General features: G+C 34.4%; 1 protein-coding gene across 30 annotated transcripts in view; it reads right to left on the bottom strand.

Moving 5' to 3' along the window:
• RIMS2 (regulating synaptic membrane exocytosis 2) overlaps window positions 1-21,272 on the bottom strand; it is a 448,611-nt gene that overhangs the window by 111,804 nt on the left and 315,535 nt on the right. The window contains exons 29-31 of one of the 30 annotated variants that reach the window (XM_053936987.1): window positions 16,659-16,712; window positions 15,219-15,263; window positions 4,684-4,773 (exon numbers count right to left, since the gene is read on the bottom strand). The exons of 28 other annotated variants lie outside the window; for them this stretch is intronic. In XM_053936987.1, the coding sequence (XP_053792962.1) occupies window positions 4,684-4,773; window positions 15,219-15,263; window positions 16,659-16,712 (189 nt within the window). The remainder of the gene's footprint in view (window positions 1-4,683; window positions 4,774-15,218; window positions 15,264-16,658; window positions 16,713-21,272) is intronic. One more of the 30 variants, XM_053936996.1, reaches the window with a different exon arrangement.

The following is a 21,272-nucleotide window of genomic DNA, read 5'->3' as shown; positions in this document are numbered from 1 at the left end:
TATCATAAACTTTCTAATTCAAATTAAACCATGTAGGTTGCATAACTTTTTCATAAGTCTCAAGAGATAAAACAAATGAAGAATCCAGAGACAGATTTTATTGTTTTGCTTCTCTGAATAAAGTTTATATGATAATTTTATAAGGGGGGAAAAGACAAAATAGTAACTCTTCAAAATATTAATGCAGTATAGTTACACATTGGATTGGAAATATTATGATTCCTGAAAAGGTAATTACCTCTCTCTCTCTCTCTGCCCTCTAATTATTTTGCCTTTTCCCACCCATTTCTAACCATATCTCCCTTTTCATAATTCTCAATCTCTCATACTGTCAATTCTGACTACAAACTTCTATTAAAATAAACACAATTTTGATTTTTGACTACTCTTTTCACACTAGTCAATTGAATTCATGGTAAGAGATAAGCTGCAATTAGTTTTCATTACATAACATTAAATTTCTGAAGGTCTTTGTCTATGAAGTTGTCATGGCATAATCCTGCCCAGGAAAGAGACTTAAATGTTCCACACACAAAAATAAGCATGATTCCCTTTAAATTGAAAGTAAATCTATCCATCTAAAGACTTACCATTTGTAAGAATACACTACCTTTACATTTTCTGATGTGTTCAACCTACCCTTGCTATGATTTCTCTAAAACTTTGTTTTACTTCCATATTTTACAGAAATATGTCTTTCCCCAAAATAATTACAAGGACACTCAGTTTTTACTTAATTCCAGTCCAAGATTTATAAATCCATTTTAACTACCCTGTGTCCTTTTGTTCAATAATATTAATATATGTCAGCACTTTGTGACAGTTCTGCTCTTCAACTCCTCCTTGGAAATCAAAAGTTTCTGTGGCAAAGGTTGGATATTTGATGACACCGCAATGTGCTCAACAGCCAGTGATAATGAAACAGGATAGTTTCAGGTAATAGCCATCAAATCTACTGCCTCTCTGTAGGAAAAACATGGGAAAGCCAATACTGTTTTCTTCACTATCTTACAAAGGCAGTTTCTGCATTTTCACCTCTGGATGGAGACACAGGTTGCTAGACCATATTCAGCTTCCAATATTTTGGATCATGAGACAGGAAACAGAAGTGAGTATCTCTGCCATGGTACCCTAAACTATGTCCTTTTTCCATTTTAATTACCTTGAAGGGTTCAAAAGACACTAGCGATGATATTGATAAAAATTGCTTTTAAAAAAACAAAAGAATATCCTGCCTAGCCTTATCTGCATCAGTACAGGGCACATTCTCTACACACAACCTTCTTTTCCAACTTCTTCTTTGAAGGCCTCACATATAAAAATGCAAAACCACGTAAAAATGTTTGCCACAGCCTGCTGTACCTTTTTTTCTTTTATTTTCACTGACAAACAAAATCTGATTAGAGGACCAGAGTTTTATTCACTTTCTTTCAAATACCATCTATTACAGCTCAGACACAATGGTGAGTGCTGAAGGTACTTAATAATCTCAGGTATGAACAAGTAACTGTTTCTCATGCTTTTTGATTTAGTGCTGTCCTAGAATGCAGTATTCTCTGACAGAGTGCTGACATCAGCTAAAGGAAGGGCACAGATTCAAAATATGGCTTGAATTTTTATGCTATGCTTACCTACGATTCTGCAGTTTTACCCTTCCAATCCTTCAAAATCTTTGCATAAAGATTTGAATTGAATCTGAAATATGCATAACACTAATTCTGCAAATTGCATCAGAACTTAGAGCTTAGACACTGTTAAAAAAAGAAAACACATTGATTTCTGCTATTCAGGAAGAGAAATCTTATCATCATCTTCTATTGCAAAGTCTACAACACAAGAACCATTTTGCTACATTATTTAATGACCTTCAATTGTCCTCCAACAAATTTGCTAATCCCATTTCTAGTCATGCATATTTATTCAATATTAATGCTTTACAAGGTACAGTATTACTGTTATTTTTCTGGGGCTTGAAATTATTTTTGTTAACTATTCATGCTTTTCTCCACAATTTGCTCACAGATCTCAGTTCTTCACTCATGGTACTCTTGTAATCAATGCCTCTTTGTTCTCCCAGGTTTTCTTAGCTATACTACTGCCATGGCACTGTTTAGGGTAAATTCTTAACTGACAAACTGCACTTAAAGACAGTATAAGCTTTTTTAACAGGTCATATCAAAAAATTCATCAACAGATGAAAAGGCAATCAAAACAGGCGACTATGAGGTGTCCCTATTCCTTCTTGCCTCCATTGCATCCTCTGCATTCAGTGACTAAGTTTTAATAGTACCACTTCACTGTTTTCTGTGCAGACAGAATGTTTAAAGCATTCTCAGATGAAAGAAAGAGGATAAATCCCATATTGTAAGGCTTCAAGGAATTTGAAGCTTCCTTAGGTAGGTTCTGTCAGGCTGCATCACTGTTAGATCATGGTCACAGATATAATACAGCTCAACGTCCAAATGTGAGTATAGTGTTATGGCACCTTCCTCTAGATGTTCTGACTGCTATGCCTTGAAAAATAACTGTTTGAAATGATACAGGGATGTCTACAGGGAACAGTAGTGTGCACACATAGCAGATTATGCCAGTCCTGGAAGTTGCATTACTCCACTCCTACCACTGAAGTACATAAAGCTTTTTGACAGATTCAGTTTGCAAAAGCATCTGAGGAATGTAGGGATGTGCCATTTGAGGCCCATTGCAGTTTGTTCAGAACCACCTCAGATGTTTCTTCCTCATGTATCAACATCCCATGCACAAGACATTACTGATAATGTAAATTAAAATAGAAGTTATGTTCTTATCAGGCCTCAGCCTTCACAGAAAGACTTAGGACTGTGAAGTGAAGAACATAACTTTTACATAACTTTGTGTCTATTCTAGACTTTGACAATTGAGACTGTGGCTTTTCAAACCAATTCTGAGTGGAGATCAGTGGTTTGGTTACAGACAGAAAAATAGATAGAAATCAGATAACTATCATTTTAATATACAGAACACCTGTAAAGTGAGAGCATTTTGTTGTTTATATTTGATTCTGATTTCTACTATTCTGACTGGTTTTGTCTTTCAATTATAAGATTTTACTCATGTTCCAAAATGTAGAATGCCCCAAGAATGGCCATCTAAAAAATATGTTGCCTCTTCCTAAAATATGGAGATGGTGGCCCTAAAAGTACTGCCAGTAACTATAAATAAATTATCTGTCTAAAACACAGTCCTAAGCTCACCTCAGCTGGGAGATGGAGTTAATGTTCCTACCCAGATATTACATAAGGGAAAAGTCAGGGCAGAGGCACTATTCTGATCAACTCTCCCTGGAAAGACAACAGAGCATATGTGTAGACATTGTATTTTGAATCTATCATGCAACAGTTAAAACAGCTGGAAAGGAAGATATATCACATTCTGATCCTGATTCTTATAAACAGCATTTGTTTTATCCTGTAACTTCTTCTGATGCATCAAAAAGTTGGGGAACAGAAAATGCAAGTGCACATCTGGACTTTTACAGCTAGGTTGTCAAATTCCTAGGTTAGAATCAAGACAGATTTTGCTGGATTTCTTCAGTTCTGAGTCTTGCACTTTCAGCTGTACAATAGCTGAACTTCAGCAAAACACTTGGATATTATCAGTATTACATTATTATGTAGGTGAGATTACACTATTAATTTCGGAGGTGACATAGCCAGCCAATCTTATAAACTTTAATTTGTGTGACTGGGAGAAGGGCTGTTATTAGAGTGAGACAACTAATATGCGCAATAGAGTTATTTGCAATACAAAATTAAACCAAGGTATTCTTGCAACTGAAAAATCCCATTCACTTGAGTAGATTGGATCAATCTTTAAATACAGGATGAAACCTGCAATATAAAGATCCCATTTCCCTTTCCTTTCCCTTCCCCTTTCTACTCCTTAAAGTGTATAAATTCTACTCCTTTGCAAGTGTATAAATTAATGTGATTAGGACCTTTTATTCTATGATTATGAAGACAGAACAATACTATTATTATCATCATCATTATTATTACTAGGTTTACATTTTATTGCTATGCATTTGTAGGAACAAAGATAGTGGAATAATTGAACTTGCCATTTGGGGTGAAAGAAAGTTTATGACAGTTTTTAGTTTCAGAAGAAATGCATTCATGTACAGAATGGAGGAAAGAAGAGATTTTTTAGATTTGAGAATTTCCAAGTATGAAGATCTAAATTGCAGCTTATATAAAAAATTACACTGGAACATTATTTCTGCCATGTGTGATAGTGAAAGATTTCAGATTTAAGTCTGTAGAAGATGATTTTCCCACCATACATGCAGTAGATACCTTGGTTTGGTCAACTAAATAAGAATCAGCATAGATTATACTTGGATTTCTGAGGCTTGCACAAATATATTGTCATAACAAAATTCAAAACTAAAAAGCAAACTATGTCTAATATTGTGCCAGAACACCTCTTTTCTAAAGTATGTGCATTCTAACACAATTGTTTACAAAAGCAGATCTATTTTGGCTATTCTAAAACAGAACTATGTAATCTAAATGGTCTCTACATGCTAAATATTTCACACCAAACTGAAAAAATAAGGTACATAAAGCACACACGCATTACAAAAGCATGAAATGTGGTTTTATAGTCTCATGCTTTCATGTGGTTTTCCAAACCCTGACAAACCTGTCTCAGAATGGTGTTTCTTTTTCGGCAATGGTTTGTCATCAGTTATTGTACCATTCACCTTTTTCTGCTGGTCTTCCCATGTAACTTCTAGTGTAAATCAAAAAAAAAAATCAGAAATATTATGTAACTTACATTATAATACACCTAATATCATTTGGGACAACTTGATCTAAACAAATGTATTATCATTAGTAATAAAATTTAGATTAGTTCTTAGAAGCCTGGGGTGAAGAGAATTATTACACATCTTAAACATTCTGGAACAGCACATCTTATCCGAAACTTAGTATCTATGTAATTGTCAAGTATTCTGCTGTCTTTAATATTTAACAACTGATATAAAAAACAGGGGCTTGTTTACACAACAATTTGGCCCATTTTTAAAAGTTACTGTTCTACATTCTAGAGCTTCTTACATCATCATTATGTTTCTGTAAGTTATACAGGAAGTTAGAAATATTTTGGTTAAAAAGATTATGCAAAGATTTAATTAACAAAAATAACCAACCAAACAAAACAAATTAACAAACAAACAAGCAAACAAACAAAAAACCTGAACAAGCAACCATGCATGCCTAATTTAAGTTGAAAAAGTTTTTAACAATTAATTCCTAAGCCAAAACTAAGTCAGATTTATTTTCAAAATCTGGAGCTTGATTTAAATTAAGTTTTTAATTTGGACAGATTCAACTACTCAATAAGAACTCTTGCACCAATTATTCCTTTTTCTGAAACTGGAATTTCTGATGTAACTGCTCAGGAAAAGAGAAGCATATACACAGAACTACATTCTCTAGACTTGAGAGCTGTTAGCATTTTGAGGTTGTAAATTTTTTTTTTTACATTTTTATTCTCTATCTTCTGACAAACTAGGTAGTTAGCATAAATATTATCAGTTTTAAACTCTTTGGAATCTTACGGCAAAACCAAATCTACACCAATTAACAAGAGAGATCCAATACTCCAAGCTCCAATTTTGCTTTGGGCTGTTAAGAATCTGCTTATTTTGCTTATCCTGTAAAGGGTGAAGTTCCTCACAACCACTGCCCACAGATGTTATCACTTTTACGGTCACAGAAATAGCCAGTGATGGTGAATAGTATGACAGGTGTGGAAAACATTTTTAATCTTACCAATTCAAAGTAAACTGACGCAAAGTATTTTAGCCTATGACTTTATAATTATTTTCCTTTTTCAAGAAAACTGATGGATATCTAACATTTAAAATGTAAACATGTGAAAGTGTTATCTGTATGCATCCTGCACCCTTCTTCTCTGTGGCTGTTGCTGATCCATGACAGGCTGCTGTCCTATAAAAGGCTGCTTTGATTTTTGAAATGGATGGAAATGTAGGTTTAAGTAAAGTTGTCACTGTAATGATTTCGTGACATCACAGATATGCAAGGTGAAACAGACTCTATCATCTTTGAAATACCATGTATGGTGAGTACTAAATGAGAAATTTCAAACAGAACATTCTATTACTAAACCATGGAAATAAAATCTTAATATGATTACTCCTAGCAAGAATGTGATTCTTTCTTTTTCTGTATGAATATACATAGTTCACAATAAAATATCTACTGATGTCATTTATCCTTTATTTTTCTCAAATGAGTCCAGAAGTATCTTCTTAGCTAGCAAATCAAGAAACTCAATGACCTTAGTAAAAACTACTTTTTAATTTAAGGAATAGTTAGTCACTGCTAGGAAAAAAATACCATTAACTTTAATTCAGGCCAAATAGTGGAGATTGTACTTTGAATAAGATAAAAAGTAGGCATACAGTAATCTAAAGGAATTTTTAACTATATAAACAAATAATCTAAATACTGAAGAATATCAGGAAGTCCAGTGATTTCCATGCTATTTTAATGCAAATTTTAGAAGACTCTTTCACTCTCTCTCTCTCTTAGTCTAGGTCAGAGTCCTTTTCAGAGCTCCTGGTTTAGTTCTGAACCTAAAAACTGTAGTTGTCTCAGCCACCAAAATCACTTATTATAAAAAAGTTCCCTATCAAAAGAAAAGCTTTACTAAATCTTGATAATTCTTTGAGAGCTCAGTATCTAGAAAATAGTTAACCCTCTTGGTAACACTCTGTAATAACATTTGAACTGACAAGAGTGAGGAAATAAAAATCAAATAAAAATACAATCATTTGAATAAATAGTTTTGCCTCATGTTAACCTTAAAAAGAAAAACAACATTACAAAAAAGCAAGACAGGCTACTATATGTTTTTGAGGAAAGTCATAGCATGAACATGCAGACACTTCCAGAAAAGGTTCCAAATGACCTCTTTTCTATAGCTTCAGTTGTATTTATGGCATATCAGCAAATTCAAATGGCTGTTTAATTTTATCAGCAGTTAAGTACAACGTTTAGATTGAGTATATGGGGATGGCAGTACTCCAGATCAAGTGAAAACCTTCACTGACTTCTAGAATATTGCAAGAGTTTTACTAGTAATGGTTATTGTTTCAACTGAGAAATAAAAATAGGCATACCCATTGGATTTAACCAAATATTTGACCTTGTCTTCAACATTTTCTAATTTAATTTCCATTTCTATGTTTTACAAAGATGAGAAAATATGTTTTAAGAAGAGCTTAAAGGACAGCTTTCTGTTTGGGAACTAGCATGAGATGCTGATGCTTATTCAAAGTGCCAAAATGTCAGTGTTGACCATATACTCTCTGGTTAGACAAATAAGTTTAGTTAATAATGTACTTTACACAATGTAGTTTCTAAAATATCTTTTTTTCCCCAAGGCAAAGGCCACCATCTATTCCCTTGTTGTTTTAACCAAAGCCAACTCTGGTCAAATAGTAAATATTTTGAAAGAAACCATACATTTTCTAGATCATCACTATCCTGTTATCACTCTCACTTCCCATAACATAAACTTCATCCTGTCACCTGTTGTGATAATCAGCTTTGACTTATGTATAAAGAGAGATGAAAAATTATTAAATATTTATACAAAAAGATCTTATATAGATTACATAAAATATGAGATTCTTGAGTCAGTATTTCAATCAGCTGGTGCACTTTTAGGGCTAGAAGGATTTGACAGGTGCCTGATGCAGTTTTTTCCCACCAGTATGAAATGGACAATCTTTAGATGCAGTTGTTTCTTTAGACTGAGTTGCACCTTCCCCTGGGCACTGCACACCACAGTGAATAATGCAGCTGGGCTGACACTGGGTGTTGTGCCATTCCCTGTGAGAATGACACTCACCTGTGCTGCCTGGGAGAGGGGGCATGGTGTGCTCCAGTACACAGTGTCAAGTACAACCTCAGCATTTCTTACACTTTTGTTTAAAATATTTAATATGAAAAATATTAAAAATGTGGAAATAATATATGAGAAGAATAGTTGCATATATATAGCTTTTCTGAATTTCTAACCATGCCAGCTTAGCACCAGGAACGTTGCAGTTGAATTGGAAATGATGCAGCAAACTGCAGAAGTACAAGATGATGCAGCAAAATACCAGATACTAATTATAAGGATTTTTCTAATGCTAATACTTTCCTCCTCCCTTCTTTTCTCAATACTACAAACAGTAATAGTGTTTCTCACAACTAACCTTTACTTTAAACATTGTTATATATTTTCTCTTTTACTGGAATTTGTCTTTTTTTTTTTTAATTAAATCTATGTCAGCTTTTATCTTTTTTTCAGCATGTAACTTTTCTGGGAACCAATTATTATCAGTGTATTTCTAGTTTTAGACTTCATTAGGTTATCATAAAGTCCTCACTTTTTCATAAGGACATGCTTAATTTAGTCATCTTTTTCTGCAAATTAAAAGTATTCAGAACTTCTTTCTATTTTTAATTTTATATGAAGAATGTTCAGAAAGGAATTATGTTATTAATAATATATGGTGACAACTACTGTAAAAATAAGTCAAAAGTGGATTTGGCTAGTGCTTCTTAAACCAATGCAGCACAATAAGTCATTAAAACTGTGGGATAAACTGTCAGGAGATAAGAAACTGTTTTGAATCATATACTCAAGATCTCAACTCGTGCATTAAGAATACAAGAAGAAGAAATAATGAAGACTAAATTCATGGCATACAAGTTTTACTTTTTACAAAACAAGGTCCCTAAGAAAATTAAAGAGACATCAGTCTCTAGAGCTCACACAGAGAGAAATATTTTCAGTGTGTCAAACCTCTACTAGGGGAAAGCAAATGGCTTCAAACCATGATGCATGAATCGTCCCAGATGTACTAAATTGCATCTGGAATGAATCCAGTATCCAGTCCCACCTTGCAGCACCAGAGTGCTGCTAATGGCATCAAGGCCAACTCGAAGTGACACAAAGTCAGCAATCAAGATTTAATGCCAGACTGCTGATGTTCCTACACCAGAAAAACCTTCAGGTGCCTCATTAAAACAGTGTTGATGCTTCCCTACCCTGATGTAACAGGAACAAGACTCATCCAGTACCCAAAAACAAGTAGGAACACATGTAGTCTTTTTCTGACAAATGCAGAACAAGACCTCCTGCCTCCCCAGGTAACCCACAGCCAACCTGAGGACATAATCTTTTAGCCTCCTCTTTTGTCACAGTATCAGTTGATCTACATTTTTTTCTCCATACACTGGAAGAATATTTTATAGAATGTTTCTGTACTTTAGAGATCAACGTATTTGAGACATGATGATCTGTCCTTCCTTCAAAATCTTAAATGCTTCTTAGAACATTGCCCTGAATACTGACAATGTGTGGACAGTATAAAGGCAGGGACACACATACACATACGTACACACAACCTTCACAAGAAAATAGTTTGCAAATTAATGCCAAATCAACTAATGAATGCTAAGAAATGTTATAAAATTTTAAAATAAATCAATTGTTCATTAATGGCTTATATAATGTTTTTTAATTAATAGTGTCCCAATAAAATTTCTGACATATCTTAATTATTTATTGTTTTGATTTCATCTTTCTTACTGAACTACATACACATTCTGCAAAAAAAGTAAAAAACAAACAAAAAAAACCCAGTACCCAAACCTTAAGCTTCATTTCCTGAGGCTGCCCTTGGAATACATTAAAAGAACTTCAATGTAAATCATCAGGTCAGCAATAAAAAGTACTGCAACATATCTACATTTCATATTATTGTTACTAGCATTAAAAACATAATAGTGCACTGTAGATTATTCCTTACTCCAGAAATGTTTTCTTCAAGCTGACTCCAAGGCTACATTCATTATTTGTAACTGTAAATCACTTAAGTCTAGTTCAGTAGCAGTCTCTTCTCATCATATTCTCTACCTGCAAATTCAGTCAATTATATTTTAAATTTATATTTTAAAGTTTTTGCTAGTGGATTCCTCTATATGGGAAATAAATTGATTGTAATCTTCTATTGCTTATTTTTATGAAAAATTTTACATTTTATAGGCAAGGTCCCAGACAGCCCTTGTTGAAATAACAATCAGTAAAGTCATAGCTTATCTTTAGCTAAAAATCAGAGTAACATGTTGTTACTTTTATAAATACAATGGATTTGTAAAACATGAAGAAACACCAGAAAAAAAAAATTAATACTCCAAATGGCTGAGAAGAAAATAGTCAGTTAATGTTACATTAAACATGAGTATATTAATATTTAGTAAATTACATTTAAATAACACAAAGACATTATTTGTAAGCCACTATCAAGACTTTTTTTTTCCAGTATCATTTCGAGCATGGGGAGGAGTTGTTTGTTTGTTTCACATCTTTTTTCATGTTTTTAAAATACAGCAGCTTTGCTCCCTCTTCTGGCTATATGCCTGCACCACGGCAGGCTGTGCTAGAGCGGGGCCGCTCTCAATCGGCTTCTCTGGGACATGTGGAAGGACAGCTCCTCCGAGTCCCTTGTTTAGATAAGCACTTCGGGGCATTTTGGCAGGACTGATTTAAGGGACAAGAAACAGAGAACCTCTGAGGGAGATGAAGACACCCTGCAAAGATAGAGTGCTAGCTGTTTATGTAGATTACTGAGGCACAAGGCATAGGAGACTGGGCAGCCAGGATCCTGGATAAACTTCACTATACACTAGAACAGAATTTACAGAATGGCTAGGTTGGAAGAGACCTCCGAGATCATCAAGTCCAACCCATATCCTAACACCTCAACTAAACCATGGCACCAAGTGCCACATCCAGTCTTTTCTTAAACATATCCAGGGATGGTGACTCCCCAGTCATCTGTCACCTCCTCAGGCAGACAATTCCAGTACTTTATCACTCTTTCCGTGAAAAACTTCTTCCTAATATCCAATCTATATTTCCCTTGGCACAGCTTTAGACTGTGTCCCCTTGTTCTGTCAGTTGCTGCCTGGAGAAAGAGACCAACCCCCACCTGACCACAACCACCTTTCAGGGAGCTGTAGAGAGTGATAAGGTCACCTCGGAGTCTCCTTTTCTCCAGGCTAAACAACCCCAGCTCCCTCAGCCGTTCCTCATAGCACTTGAAGAGTTTCAGACTCTTCCCCAGCCTCGTTGCCTCCTCTGGACGCGCTCAAGTGTCTCAACGTCTTTCCTAAACTGAGGGGCTGAGTACAGGGGAAGAATGACCTCCCTGCTCCTGCTGGCCACACTACTCCCAACACAGGAATACTTGTCCTGCTTATATCCCTTTCCCTCACTATCCACACCTGGTCTACTGGAGACCAGACACTGGGCTACATGGATTTTTAGTCAGAAGCTGGTATGGCAATCCTCATACTGCTGCACTAGGTAATCACAATAAAAATCAAAATTTCTCCAGAATTTAATCAACAATGAATTAAAAAAAAAAAAAAAAAAAAAAAAAAAAAGAAAAGAAAAGAAAGAAAATGACAAGTAATGTCCAAAATAGACATGGAGAAAAGTACAAATTTCTGCTCTACACCTCTTTTCGATAGTGTCTCCTCAGTTTGTGTTTCCATGCCCTGGATGTCAGGGAGTACTCTGTGCATGCAAGGAAATGTGAACAGCCTACAAATTCACTCTGCAGAATGCAGAAGGTAAGGTTTGGCTTGATATAGGGTTTAGGATTTTCTTTCCATGTTATTTTTATATTTATTTAAAAAGATGCTATCTTATAGTAAGTCTTCAAACATTTTCTAAGCAGAAAATAATAATAATTTTGTATTATATGATTATATATATCTCACAAACACACGCACAAAATAGAAAAGTTCTGCAAGCAATCACAGGTGCTCTACCCTTTTTAAATGCAGCTAAGACTGAAGCTTATGGTATTATTCTAAAATGAAAAAAAAAGTCATTCTGCTCATAAAAAGGCTCTGAAAGCCAGTAGATGTAAGCACTAATACCAACCAGTAAAGAAAATACAATCAATGTCTTACACAAAGATGAAAAATACAGATTTGTTTCTTCAGAAAGCTCTAGGTTTTCTGAATGTCAATTACTACTACTTAATAACATAAAAGTTTTCTTATTGCTCAAATTTGCATGCAAATTTACATGAAAATTGTACATGCACCTTTACATGCAAATACTGTCTGTACCAAAAGGGCCCTTTCATTCTTCTGCATTACTTCTGGAACAGTAGACTTGTAACCAGACAAACTGTGTTTGTCTAGCAGATAAAATGACATCCCATTGTCACATACCAGTCTTAGAAATGTCATGTGGTATTGCAATGTACTTTTGAAAGATGCAAACTCAAATTTTTTATAAGTAAAATTTGAAGGTATTTATGGACAAGTTAGTAGCTAGACTCTTTCTCATCTGTAACACCTTCCTGGTAGTTTTAGAGCTAAATTTGTAAAATAGCCCCCTATATCATAAGGAATTTTAACAGAATGTAGGTTCTTCAGTCTAGAGCATTTTACTGGTACTTTATTTTTACTGGTTTGTTTTGTTGTTTTATTGTGGGGTTTTTTAAAATTTCACTCCTTTTCCAGCATGCAAATTCAAGTTATGTGCCTGTCTACAACTAGCACAATCTAACCAGGTCTACACTCTATTTAAACCTTACTTTGCTTGAACTAGAATTTAATTAAAATGCAGTATTTCTCTAGGTACTCATAACACATAGGAATATGTTAAGTATTCTCACAGCCCACGTAAAACACATCCAATATAATTTCTCATGCAAAATTCAGAAGATGTTGTGGGCTCTTAGTGAAGTCTGGAGTCAGTGAGCCAGAGGAGGAAAAAGCACCTAGGAGACTCACAGCACTCATGCTCAGTAGTTCAGGCAAAGTGTAGGCCCCAATTCCACAAATCCAAATGGTCTTAGAATGGAAAAAGATGCTTGGATCAGCCATCAAGATGAGACAACCTTCTGGCCTGACAGGAACCTGCTTGTTTTCAAAAAAGTGTATTTGAACACTACTTCTGCAAGTCAGTTTAAGCAGGTGCATCTGTCATCACTTCCTTTACTGGAGTCTCTCTATTCTGGCTAGTTCGCCCTTCAATCACCTGAATTCTTTAGATTGTGTCTAAACTGTTCCACAGTTTAGAATAATATGGAATACAACATAGTTTCAGTTCTATTCCTTCAGGCATCCAGACTGCTCACAGAGTGGTGGGACTCCCATGCATGGGGAAACCAGAGTGCACAAAAAGGGCAGGACTGAGACTTGGGTCTTGTCTTGCTATAAACTCAAGACACAAATATACTCCAGACACTTCTCAGTCTGGGAGGTGAGAACTACAAAGCATTCCTGATTCCCATAATATAGACAAAGCTGTAATGTAATCCTACAAAATATTCTGAAGAGTTAGAAAATATGAAACACTTTTTGCTTTGGTAACTACATCATCTTCTATGCACCCTAAATTAAGATAGTAAAGGACAGCATTACCTGGATCCTTTTCTCACAAACTCAAATGATCAAAAGATATCATACAAAATACATGAAAGAGAAATGCAAAAGACCTGAGGAATTATGGAAAGGTATGACAGTTTGGGTAATAAATATTTGAAATTCAATAGTAGACAATGATCATTCTTTTGGAGCATAAGAGTTCTGCAGAAAAAAACTTCTAAAACATAAAATTGATGCCTTAGAGAACTTAAGTATGAAACAAACTATCTAAATAGTTAGTAGTAGTTAGTTTATTGTGCAATGTACATATTTCAGGCTCTATAAGTGTATAAAATATAGGTTTTGTTGGAGGAGTGGAAGATTAAACCAAGAACAAAACCAACTTTAGCCTGACTAAATCACTGTTAATTGTTTTGTCAGCTTTGTCAGATCAGTGGCAAAAGCCTCCAATCTTAGTACAACTGGAATTTAGATCTTAAAAGTATGACACTGAACTATCTGGTAAGTAGCATGGATTACAGTTACAACAGCAGACTCCCAGATTTGAATTAATTCACGACTATGCTGGGACACCCACCAGAGCAAGTGAGGTGACCCCTCAGATTGCTCTGAGAGGCTGGTGACATGGCCCCTTCTCTGCAAAGGCACTCCATTTGGTCTTGTCTACACTTGATAATAAGAGACATTAAAAATGGTGTGGTTGTCTTTCCCAGACAATGAACTAGCACAGGCAAAAGAGAATCCCTGCTCTCCTGATATCCATATTCCCTCTGCTAAGTTGTTCTAGGGAACAGACAGCTAGGAATGGTCCATAACAGTGTAACTGGGTCTATACCCCTTGTAGGCTCCTGGTAGAGATGGAATTGTAAGAGTGAATACCCAAATTTTAATAAATCCAAGACACTAACTAGTTTGTATTTCCTTCACTGGCAGAAGACATCAATGACACAAAATCTACATGTTATAAGGTCTTAGAAGTACATGGAAAAGTAGTAACATACTTCTTCAAAATTATCAAAGCAATTTAGAAGCATGAACTTGAGTAAAACATCAAAGTAAGCTATGGTTGTTCATTGCAACTTTCTTGTTCTGTTTTTAGATAAGAATCCTAAATCTCCATGTTAACATTTCAGTGCTTTGAATTAAGCTTATTTCTACAGCATTTGAAAGAGAACATCAAACATGACTACAAACAAGACAATAGAAATGATTGCTAATAACATAAGCCTTTCTCTAAAAGTATATAATTAAAATGGTAATTTTTTTCTACTCACATTAAAAAGTGTCAAGCTTGTAAAATATATATCCAAGCAATGTAAAAGATTTTAGACCTGATATAAAAGTGGAAGACAATGCAATTTTGCAGGTGTCTGCAAACTCTGCTTGACCTCTTAGGGCAAGGCAGCCTAGGAGTTCCAAAATAAGAAGAAATATAAACCTGCCCCCTTAGCTCTCTATAGCCAACCTGATCACATATCTGCCTAGTGTAAACTATATCTTCTATAATAGAGTTAGCTGCAAAAACATAAACATCTGGAGATTTTGATTCCAGTAAATATTTTTAAACCTCAGCTGAAAAGAATTATATCCAAGAAGTAAAACAACACACTGGAATTGAACATGTGTGAACTTACTAATTTTGAGCTAGTAGAACTAAGCAACACACACACATGCAGCAAAAAAATAAATTTCTCAAGCACCCACAATTCATAAGCAATATCATAATCAACTTGCCTTTTCTCCCATTAACAGGTGGGGTTTGATGTTTTTCCTCACAGTCTTTACAACATTAAAAACAGACAATGATGATTAACAGTTGGAAAGTTACTATGAAGAACAATGTAACTACAAGCACACAGAAACCTGTTGCAAGCTAGGTGAGCAAAACTCCATGCACTAGGCTTGAGTTACCACAAAGCACACAGAGTGAAGAGCACACAGCACACACCCCACTGAGCACCACAGAGACAGAATCATAACAAAAGCAATAAACAAACTCTACTATAAAAAAAAAGGGAAGGATCTTAAAGGACACTTTGGATGCCTAAGTAAGAACTAAAATTTAAAAAAAAGTAAACCTGCTTTCTGCCACTGAAATAATGAAATTACCCTAGCATCTAGAGTTTTGAGCACGTAATGAGTCCCATCACAGTAATTATTCCTGACTTTTTTTCCATAGAAGAAAATAGTAATCTGTATTTTCCTCTCTTAAATAAAAATGGGAAGAGGGTTCAGGGCACAGGATTCAGACACTTACACTTTTAAGCAGCATTTAGCATCTTAGGCATACATATGTATGCTAGCAATTTTTCCTACCAGCTAATACTAAATGTGTTTCTTGATCAACTCATCTTTTTTTTTTTTTTGTACCACACTGCCACCATTTTTGGCGAATATTAACTGTTAATTACAGAATGTAATTCTATTACAACAGAATGTAACCTATTAACAAGGCATGTAAATGCAAATGTATGCATTTATGATTCTTCCTTTGAAAAGGAAACTGAAGAACAGAGAAATTATATCTTTAGATCTCTGCATATCTTTGAACCTGTACTGGGTGTTTCCTGAAATTAGAAGTTAAATTTATGTTTTAAACACATGGTATTTGAGTGGAAAAAACTATTTACAACTGTTTGATTTGATCATGAACTGATGATTGTCATCACACTACCAACTGTCTTCCAAGCAGGATGGAGGACATCATACAAAATGGTTGAAGTATTTCCATCTAATGCAGTTGCCTACTATTTTTGTCCAGCATCAGTCTGCTTATGCAAACTAAGGGAAAAGAAAACTGTCATCATGCAAAAAAATTTACTTCCCTGCATGTAAAAATTATTAATTCAAAGTAGATGGTACCACATCTAAGAAGTACCCACCCAGATCTGCTAAGTCTGTTACTTGAGCATAATGACAGAGGAATTCCATAAAAAAGAATAAAAAAGAGTAAAATAGTTGGGTACTTTTTGTCATGTTGAATTATTTTAAGCATTCACAACTGGCAAATAAACTATGCTACAAAAATTTTTTTTGTGCTGTTCTTTCATAAAATGATACAAATATTCTCTGTGTTTTATATGTTCAATATTTTTACAAGCTGGCTGGTAAAGCTTCCCTATATACTCAGGGGAAACATATCTAAAGGAAATAGGTGCTTGTGGTCAGACAGACCTGCCTCGACCTCTGCCTCCTCAACTCCAGCACGCTTGTTTTCTTCATCTCCTGCTGCATTAGATAAGCAAGGGATGGGAGAGGGAGAAAAAGCAAGACAAAAACACGCATGCTTTGTTACAAGCTGTTCAAATAAAAGAAAAACATCAAACAAAAGACATCCACAATAACATACAAACCCTCAGTCTGTGGCAGAAATTATTTTTTTAGTGAATCAAAGATGAAATAAATGGTTGCGCTATTTTTCATTTATATCTCTAGCTAATTCCAATGAGATCTTTCTGCAAGTAGTGATGCTTGTATGCAGCCCTTAATGTTTTTGTCACCAATTTCTTACTAAATTTTTAAGCACTGGAAAGCAGACAATAAGTATCAAAGCAGAGAAAACAGACAGATATTGGTAGATAAGTAGTTTAAATCTTCTGCTTGGCTTTCTTTTAGTTTTTTTGGGAATAAACTCCAAGTTTCCATTCTCAAACAGCATATTTAAAATTGAATATAAATCATAAACTATTGGACATACTTGGTACATTAAAAAGAGCACAATAAACTGAGCAAATGCTTTTTCAGTTCAGAAAAAAAAATATCCTCATTTTGCCAGATAATATGCTTCTTTTACCTGGACTTCAGAGTAGTTAGAACACAAAAAGAAAGACATTTTCCACTAGTATCTACAGTTGCCTAGAGAATATTTAAATACTAGAGAATACTGTTGGGAACAACAGTGAAAGTGCCATTATTGATAAGAAACACAAAATTATTTTTAATGTCATTAATAAAGAACCACACCTTTCTTTTGTGACAAAGCTCATGAGGGTAACAACAGTAATAATATTGAAGAGTGTCAAACTGAATTACTGATATACCATATGCCTGCTTTAATTTAAATTAAAGTCAGTTATTTATTAAACAGCTTTGATGTGATTCAATATAGTGTAGTTTTTAAGGCTCAGATTTTGATTGCTTATTGATTTTTCATGTTCTTGGTATCCAGAATTCTTTCCAGTTCTCTCATTACATGTATAAGTTTATGTTCAATTAAATAGCTCATTGAATTACTTGACTTTAGGTTTAGCTAGCATGTAATAGTAATTTTAAAATTACTGTTTCTAGAAGGGTATTGTCAATAGAGAAATTCAGGCTATAATCAATGCAGTGCAATGCAAACTACTACGTGCTCAGATTTCTGCTCTATAACTCCATGATAAAACCAGGACATTTAAACTCCAGTTGAAATCAGGACACTGAAAATTTCAATTATAATATTCAGCAGGGATATAATCTATACAGTCAGCCTTCTCACATAGAAACAAATGTATAGAAGATGTGCTTAAGACTTTGAAAAAACATTTTCAGTAGAGTTGAATGAAAATGTTTTTGGCATGTAGGTACCCTGAAAGGTAAATGAACAATGGCTGTCATAAGCACAGCTGAATAACTTCTCAGTCATTTTCCTTTCATGTCCTTTGTAGTCTCAGACCTAGACAGCAACATCTTCAAATTTCATAAAGCTGTTTAATTTCTCCTTCAAATTTAATTTATAAACAATGACTTCCCTTGAAAGGTCAGAACCTTTTAAGTAAGTACTTTAAACACTGGGTTAAAGGTAAAGTTTGTTCAAGTTGTTCTATAGAAACTGTACCAATCCAAATTAAATATTTTAATACTCTTCAGGGTCTGAGGATTCTGCTGCCTCTCAGGAAAGTGAACTAAGCATCCACAGTTGAAACCCAAAGGTATTTTTGCAAAATCGTAGTTGAAATCAAAACCCCAAAGTAGACTCAGAAAGTATCCTAAGGAAGCCATGTTACTGATGTTAACTAACCTATTCTGTTTACTTTGCTGTCAAGCACACAAAATGCAAGTTACACTGTACAAGTATAAAGGTTTCTAACACAGTACAGCCAGTACCACAGAAGTATCCACACAAAAAAGAGGATGGTGCAAAGCTCTACATTTCTATCTTTTACACTGCTGTGTTTGCCGAAGATATCAAGTTCATAGCCAAGCTGAAGGTAATCTAAGATCCTATCCTATATTTTATATGTGTGATCAATCATTTTTATAAAACAAAATACCCATATGCCATATATTTTTAAAACCCTGCAAAATCATAGCTGATAGAGTATCTTGACCCATCTTAATACTGGTCCTCTGCAATTGCATTACAACCACCTTTCTGTGTCTCCAATCAAACTAGGGTAGGTCTATGTAAAAAACTATAAAATTCCTTTTCATTTTGCAAAATGAGTTCTCATTTAAAGAAATTATGTTCTAAATGAGATAAAACCCCTTAAAATAAATAGCATGTACTTCTGTCAGCTGTATTTGGGTTTTCCTAACCATCAGAATGTCTCTGTAGCTTCCATTCCAGACTGCATGAGTTGCAACAGTACATTATCACTATACATCTGTCCCTTTTAGAGATTTGAATATATATCTGAGACATACAAACATTAACTAATGGTTTCTAGCTATCTCTGATTAAACTTAATAAAATATTCCTGTTAATTCCATTCATATCTCATTTAATTCTGGAAAAAGATTATCCACACCTGAAGTTAAGAGAGGACAGTTAATCAGCATTAATGTCAGGCCTTAACAGGTTCTGAAATAACTTTTCCAAGACACAAGATTACTATGAGATCATATAATGAAAGTCTTTATGATAGAGCAGAAGTAGAAAGGCAAATCCTTACTGAGCTCTACTATTTGTTAAATTTCTGAGCATTTCATTTCCAAATTTTAAAGTTTTATTACATCCATTTGGCCTAACATGATTTTCTAGTTTTCAGGCTCGGGTGAATGGTTGGGGGATGTTTTTGTAGAAAGAAGAAAGAAAGGGCTATGTTTATTTTTAAAAGGAAAAGCAAAAAAATCTATATTAAGAAAAAGTACTCTCTCTCTGATTAGTAATTAACAATGAACTGAAAGGGTGAATACTGAAGACTTTCACTTTATGGTGTTTCATTTTAATTAGGTCAGTGATTTCATCCTTCTACCAAGGCGACTAAGAACAAAGAAATACTTTGTAGCCACATATAAGTGAAAAAGTCACGTTAACCCTTAAGAACTATAAATACTGCACTATTCAATTGTCAACTAGTGTGAAAAATACAGAACACTTAAGAGGACATCAATATTTCAGCACTAAAACCAAGTTCAATTTAACAATACTTTCTACAAATAGTAATTTAAACAAGATATTTCTATCTCTAGTAATTTTATAATATACAACCAAAGGTTTAGCTGAAAAAAAAGTCTTCTGGCATTTCAGTAGTGATAATTTGTTAGGTAGTCCCAGTCATCTTTTCAGAACTATTTTCTAACCACATAACATAAAAATATAGTAAAGTAATAAAATCTAAAGCAAAACTCAAACTGCCTAGATGCTAAGGTATAGCCTGGGTAGACAAGGCAATGCATTTCAGAAATACCCAGTCATTCTTCTCAACGGGCAAATCTGATACTGCAATAAACACAGCAGTGGCAACCTAAGGAATTAGCAAAAATATCATAAACATAAAAGGCTGTAAATGCAACATAACTAAGGATATTGTATGGTCTACTGAGCATGTGGGACACTGATTAACATGTTTGGATCAGTACACCACAGATAGGAATGGTCCTTCATAGCTAATCATAGCTACTCCCAGGTAGCTTTCTTGAAAGCAAACATTTTGGGCTATTTTGAAATAAAGTATTGAAGAGGCACCTTCATGTCCATGTCCCAACCACATAATACAGTTTACGGACTAAATCTAACCCAAATAAATATCTTTTTATTTATGTTGTCCTAATTTGGAAAGTAATTACCCAATGGGGTGGGTTTTTCCCTGTAGATTCCTTCCCTCCCATTTCTAGTCACACAGCCATAAGCACACCATATTCCACATTCTAGTGAGTGCTGCCCTGTAACATAAAAATATCTCCAGCAACAAATTACTCCCTTCGTTCTACTTGAGTTCTGGCATTTGTACTACATTTAAAGGAAAGGTGTGCAGATACAACCTTGTAAGAAATACAGATTATTCAAATGTATGCAAACTGAGACCACTGTAGGAGTCTGCAACACATAAGTTTTTCCTTCTTTCTTTTTCTCTTTTACAAAGCTGAGATGACTTTCAATTCATTGTTGCCTATAAGATACCTTTAACTAACTCTTTTCATCAGTTTGATTTTAACTTAATCTAGTCAATAATAAAATCCTTGATTTCAAAATACAGAAAATTCAACCTTCACAGCACGTTTCCATGTAATATAGAAACACCTCTCTCATTTGAGTCAAGTATGTGTTTTGTAAGAGCAGAAAGGAATACTCTGTGATAACATCTTTTGGTATGGTCATATAGCCTTCCCAACCACACATAAAACTTTTGATTATCACTGGGGCTTAAAAAAGGGCATTGAAACTTACTCAAATATCTACAAAACTTGCAGGTTTACTTGATGCTGTATTTGTTAAATACTAACATAAACTCCTTCTATGATAGTCAGCATTTCCAATTCTATTAAACTTCAGGTTTTGTAACTAGTACTTCATTTGCCTAAAATAACTTTATGTAAAATTCAATTCTCCACAGTAAAAAGACTTCTATTAATCTTAATTATATT

The sequence above is a fragment of the Vidua chalybeata genome, chromosome 1 (genome assembly GCF_026979565.1).
Source record: "Vidua chalybeata isolate OUT-0048 chromosome 1, bVidCha1 merged haplotype, whole genome shotgun sequence".
Lineage (NCBI taxonomy): Eukaryota > Metazoa > Chordata > Aves > Passeriformes > Viduidae > Vidua > Vidua chalybeata.
The sequence above is the reverse complement of the archived record's forward strand: the minus strand, read 5'-3'. Positions and strand labels throughout refer to the sequence as shown.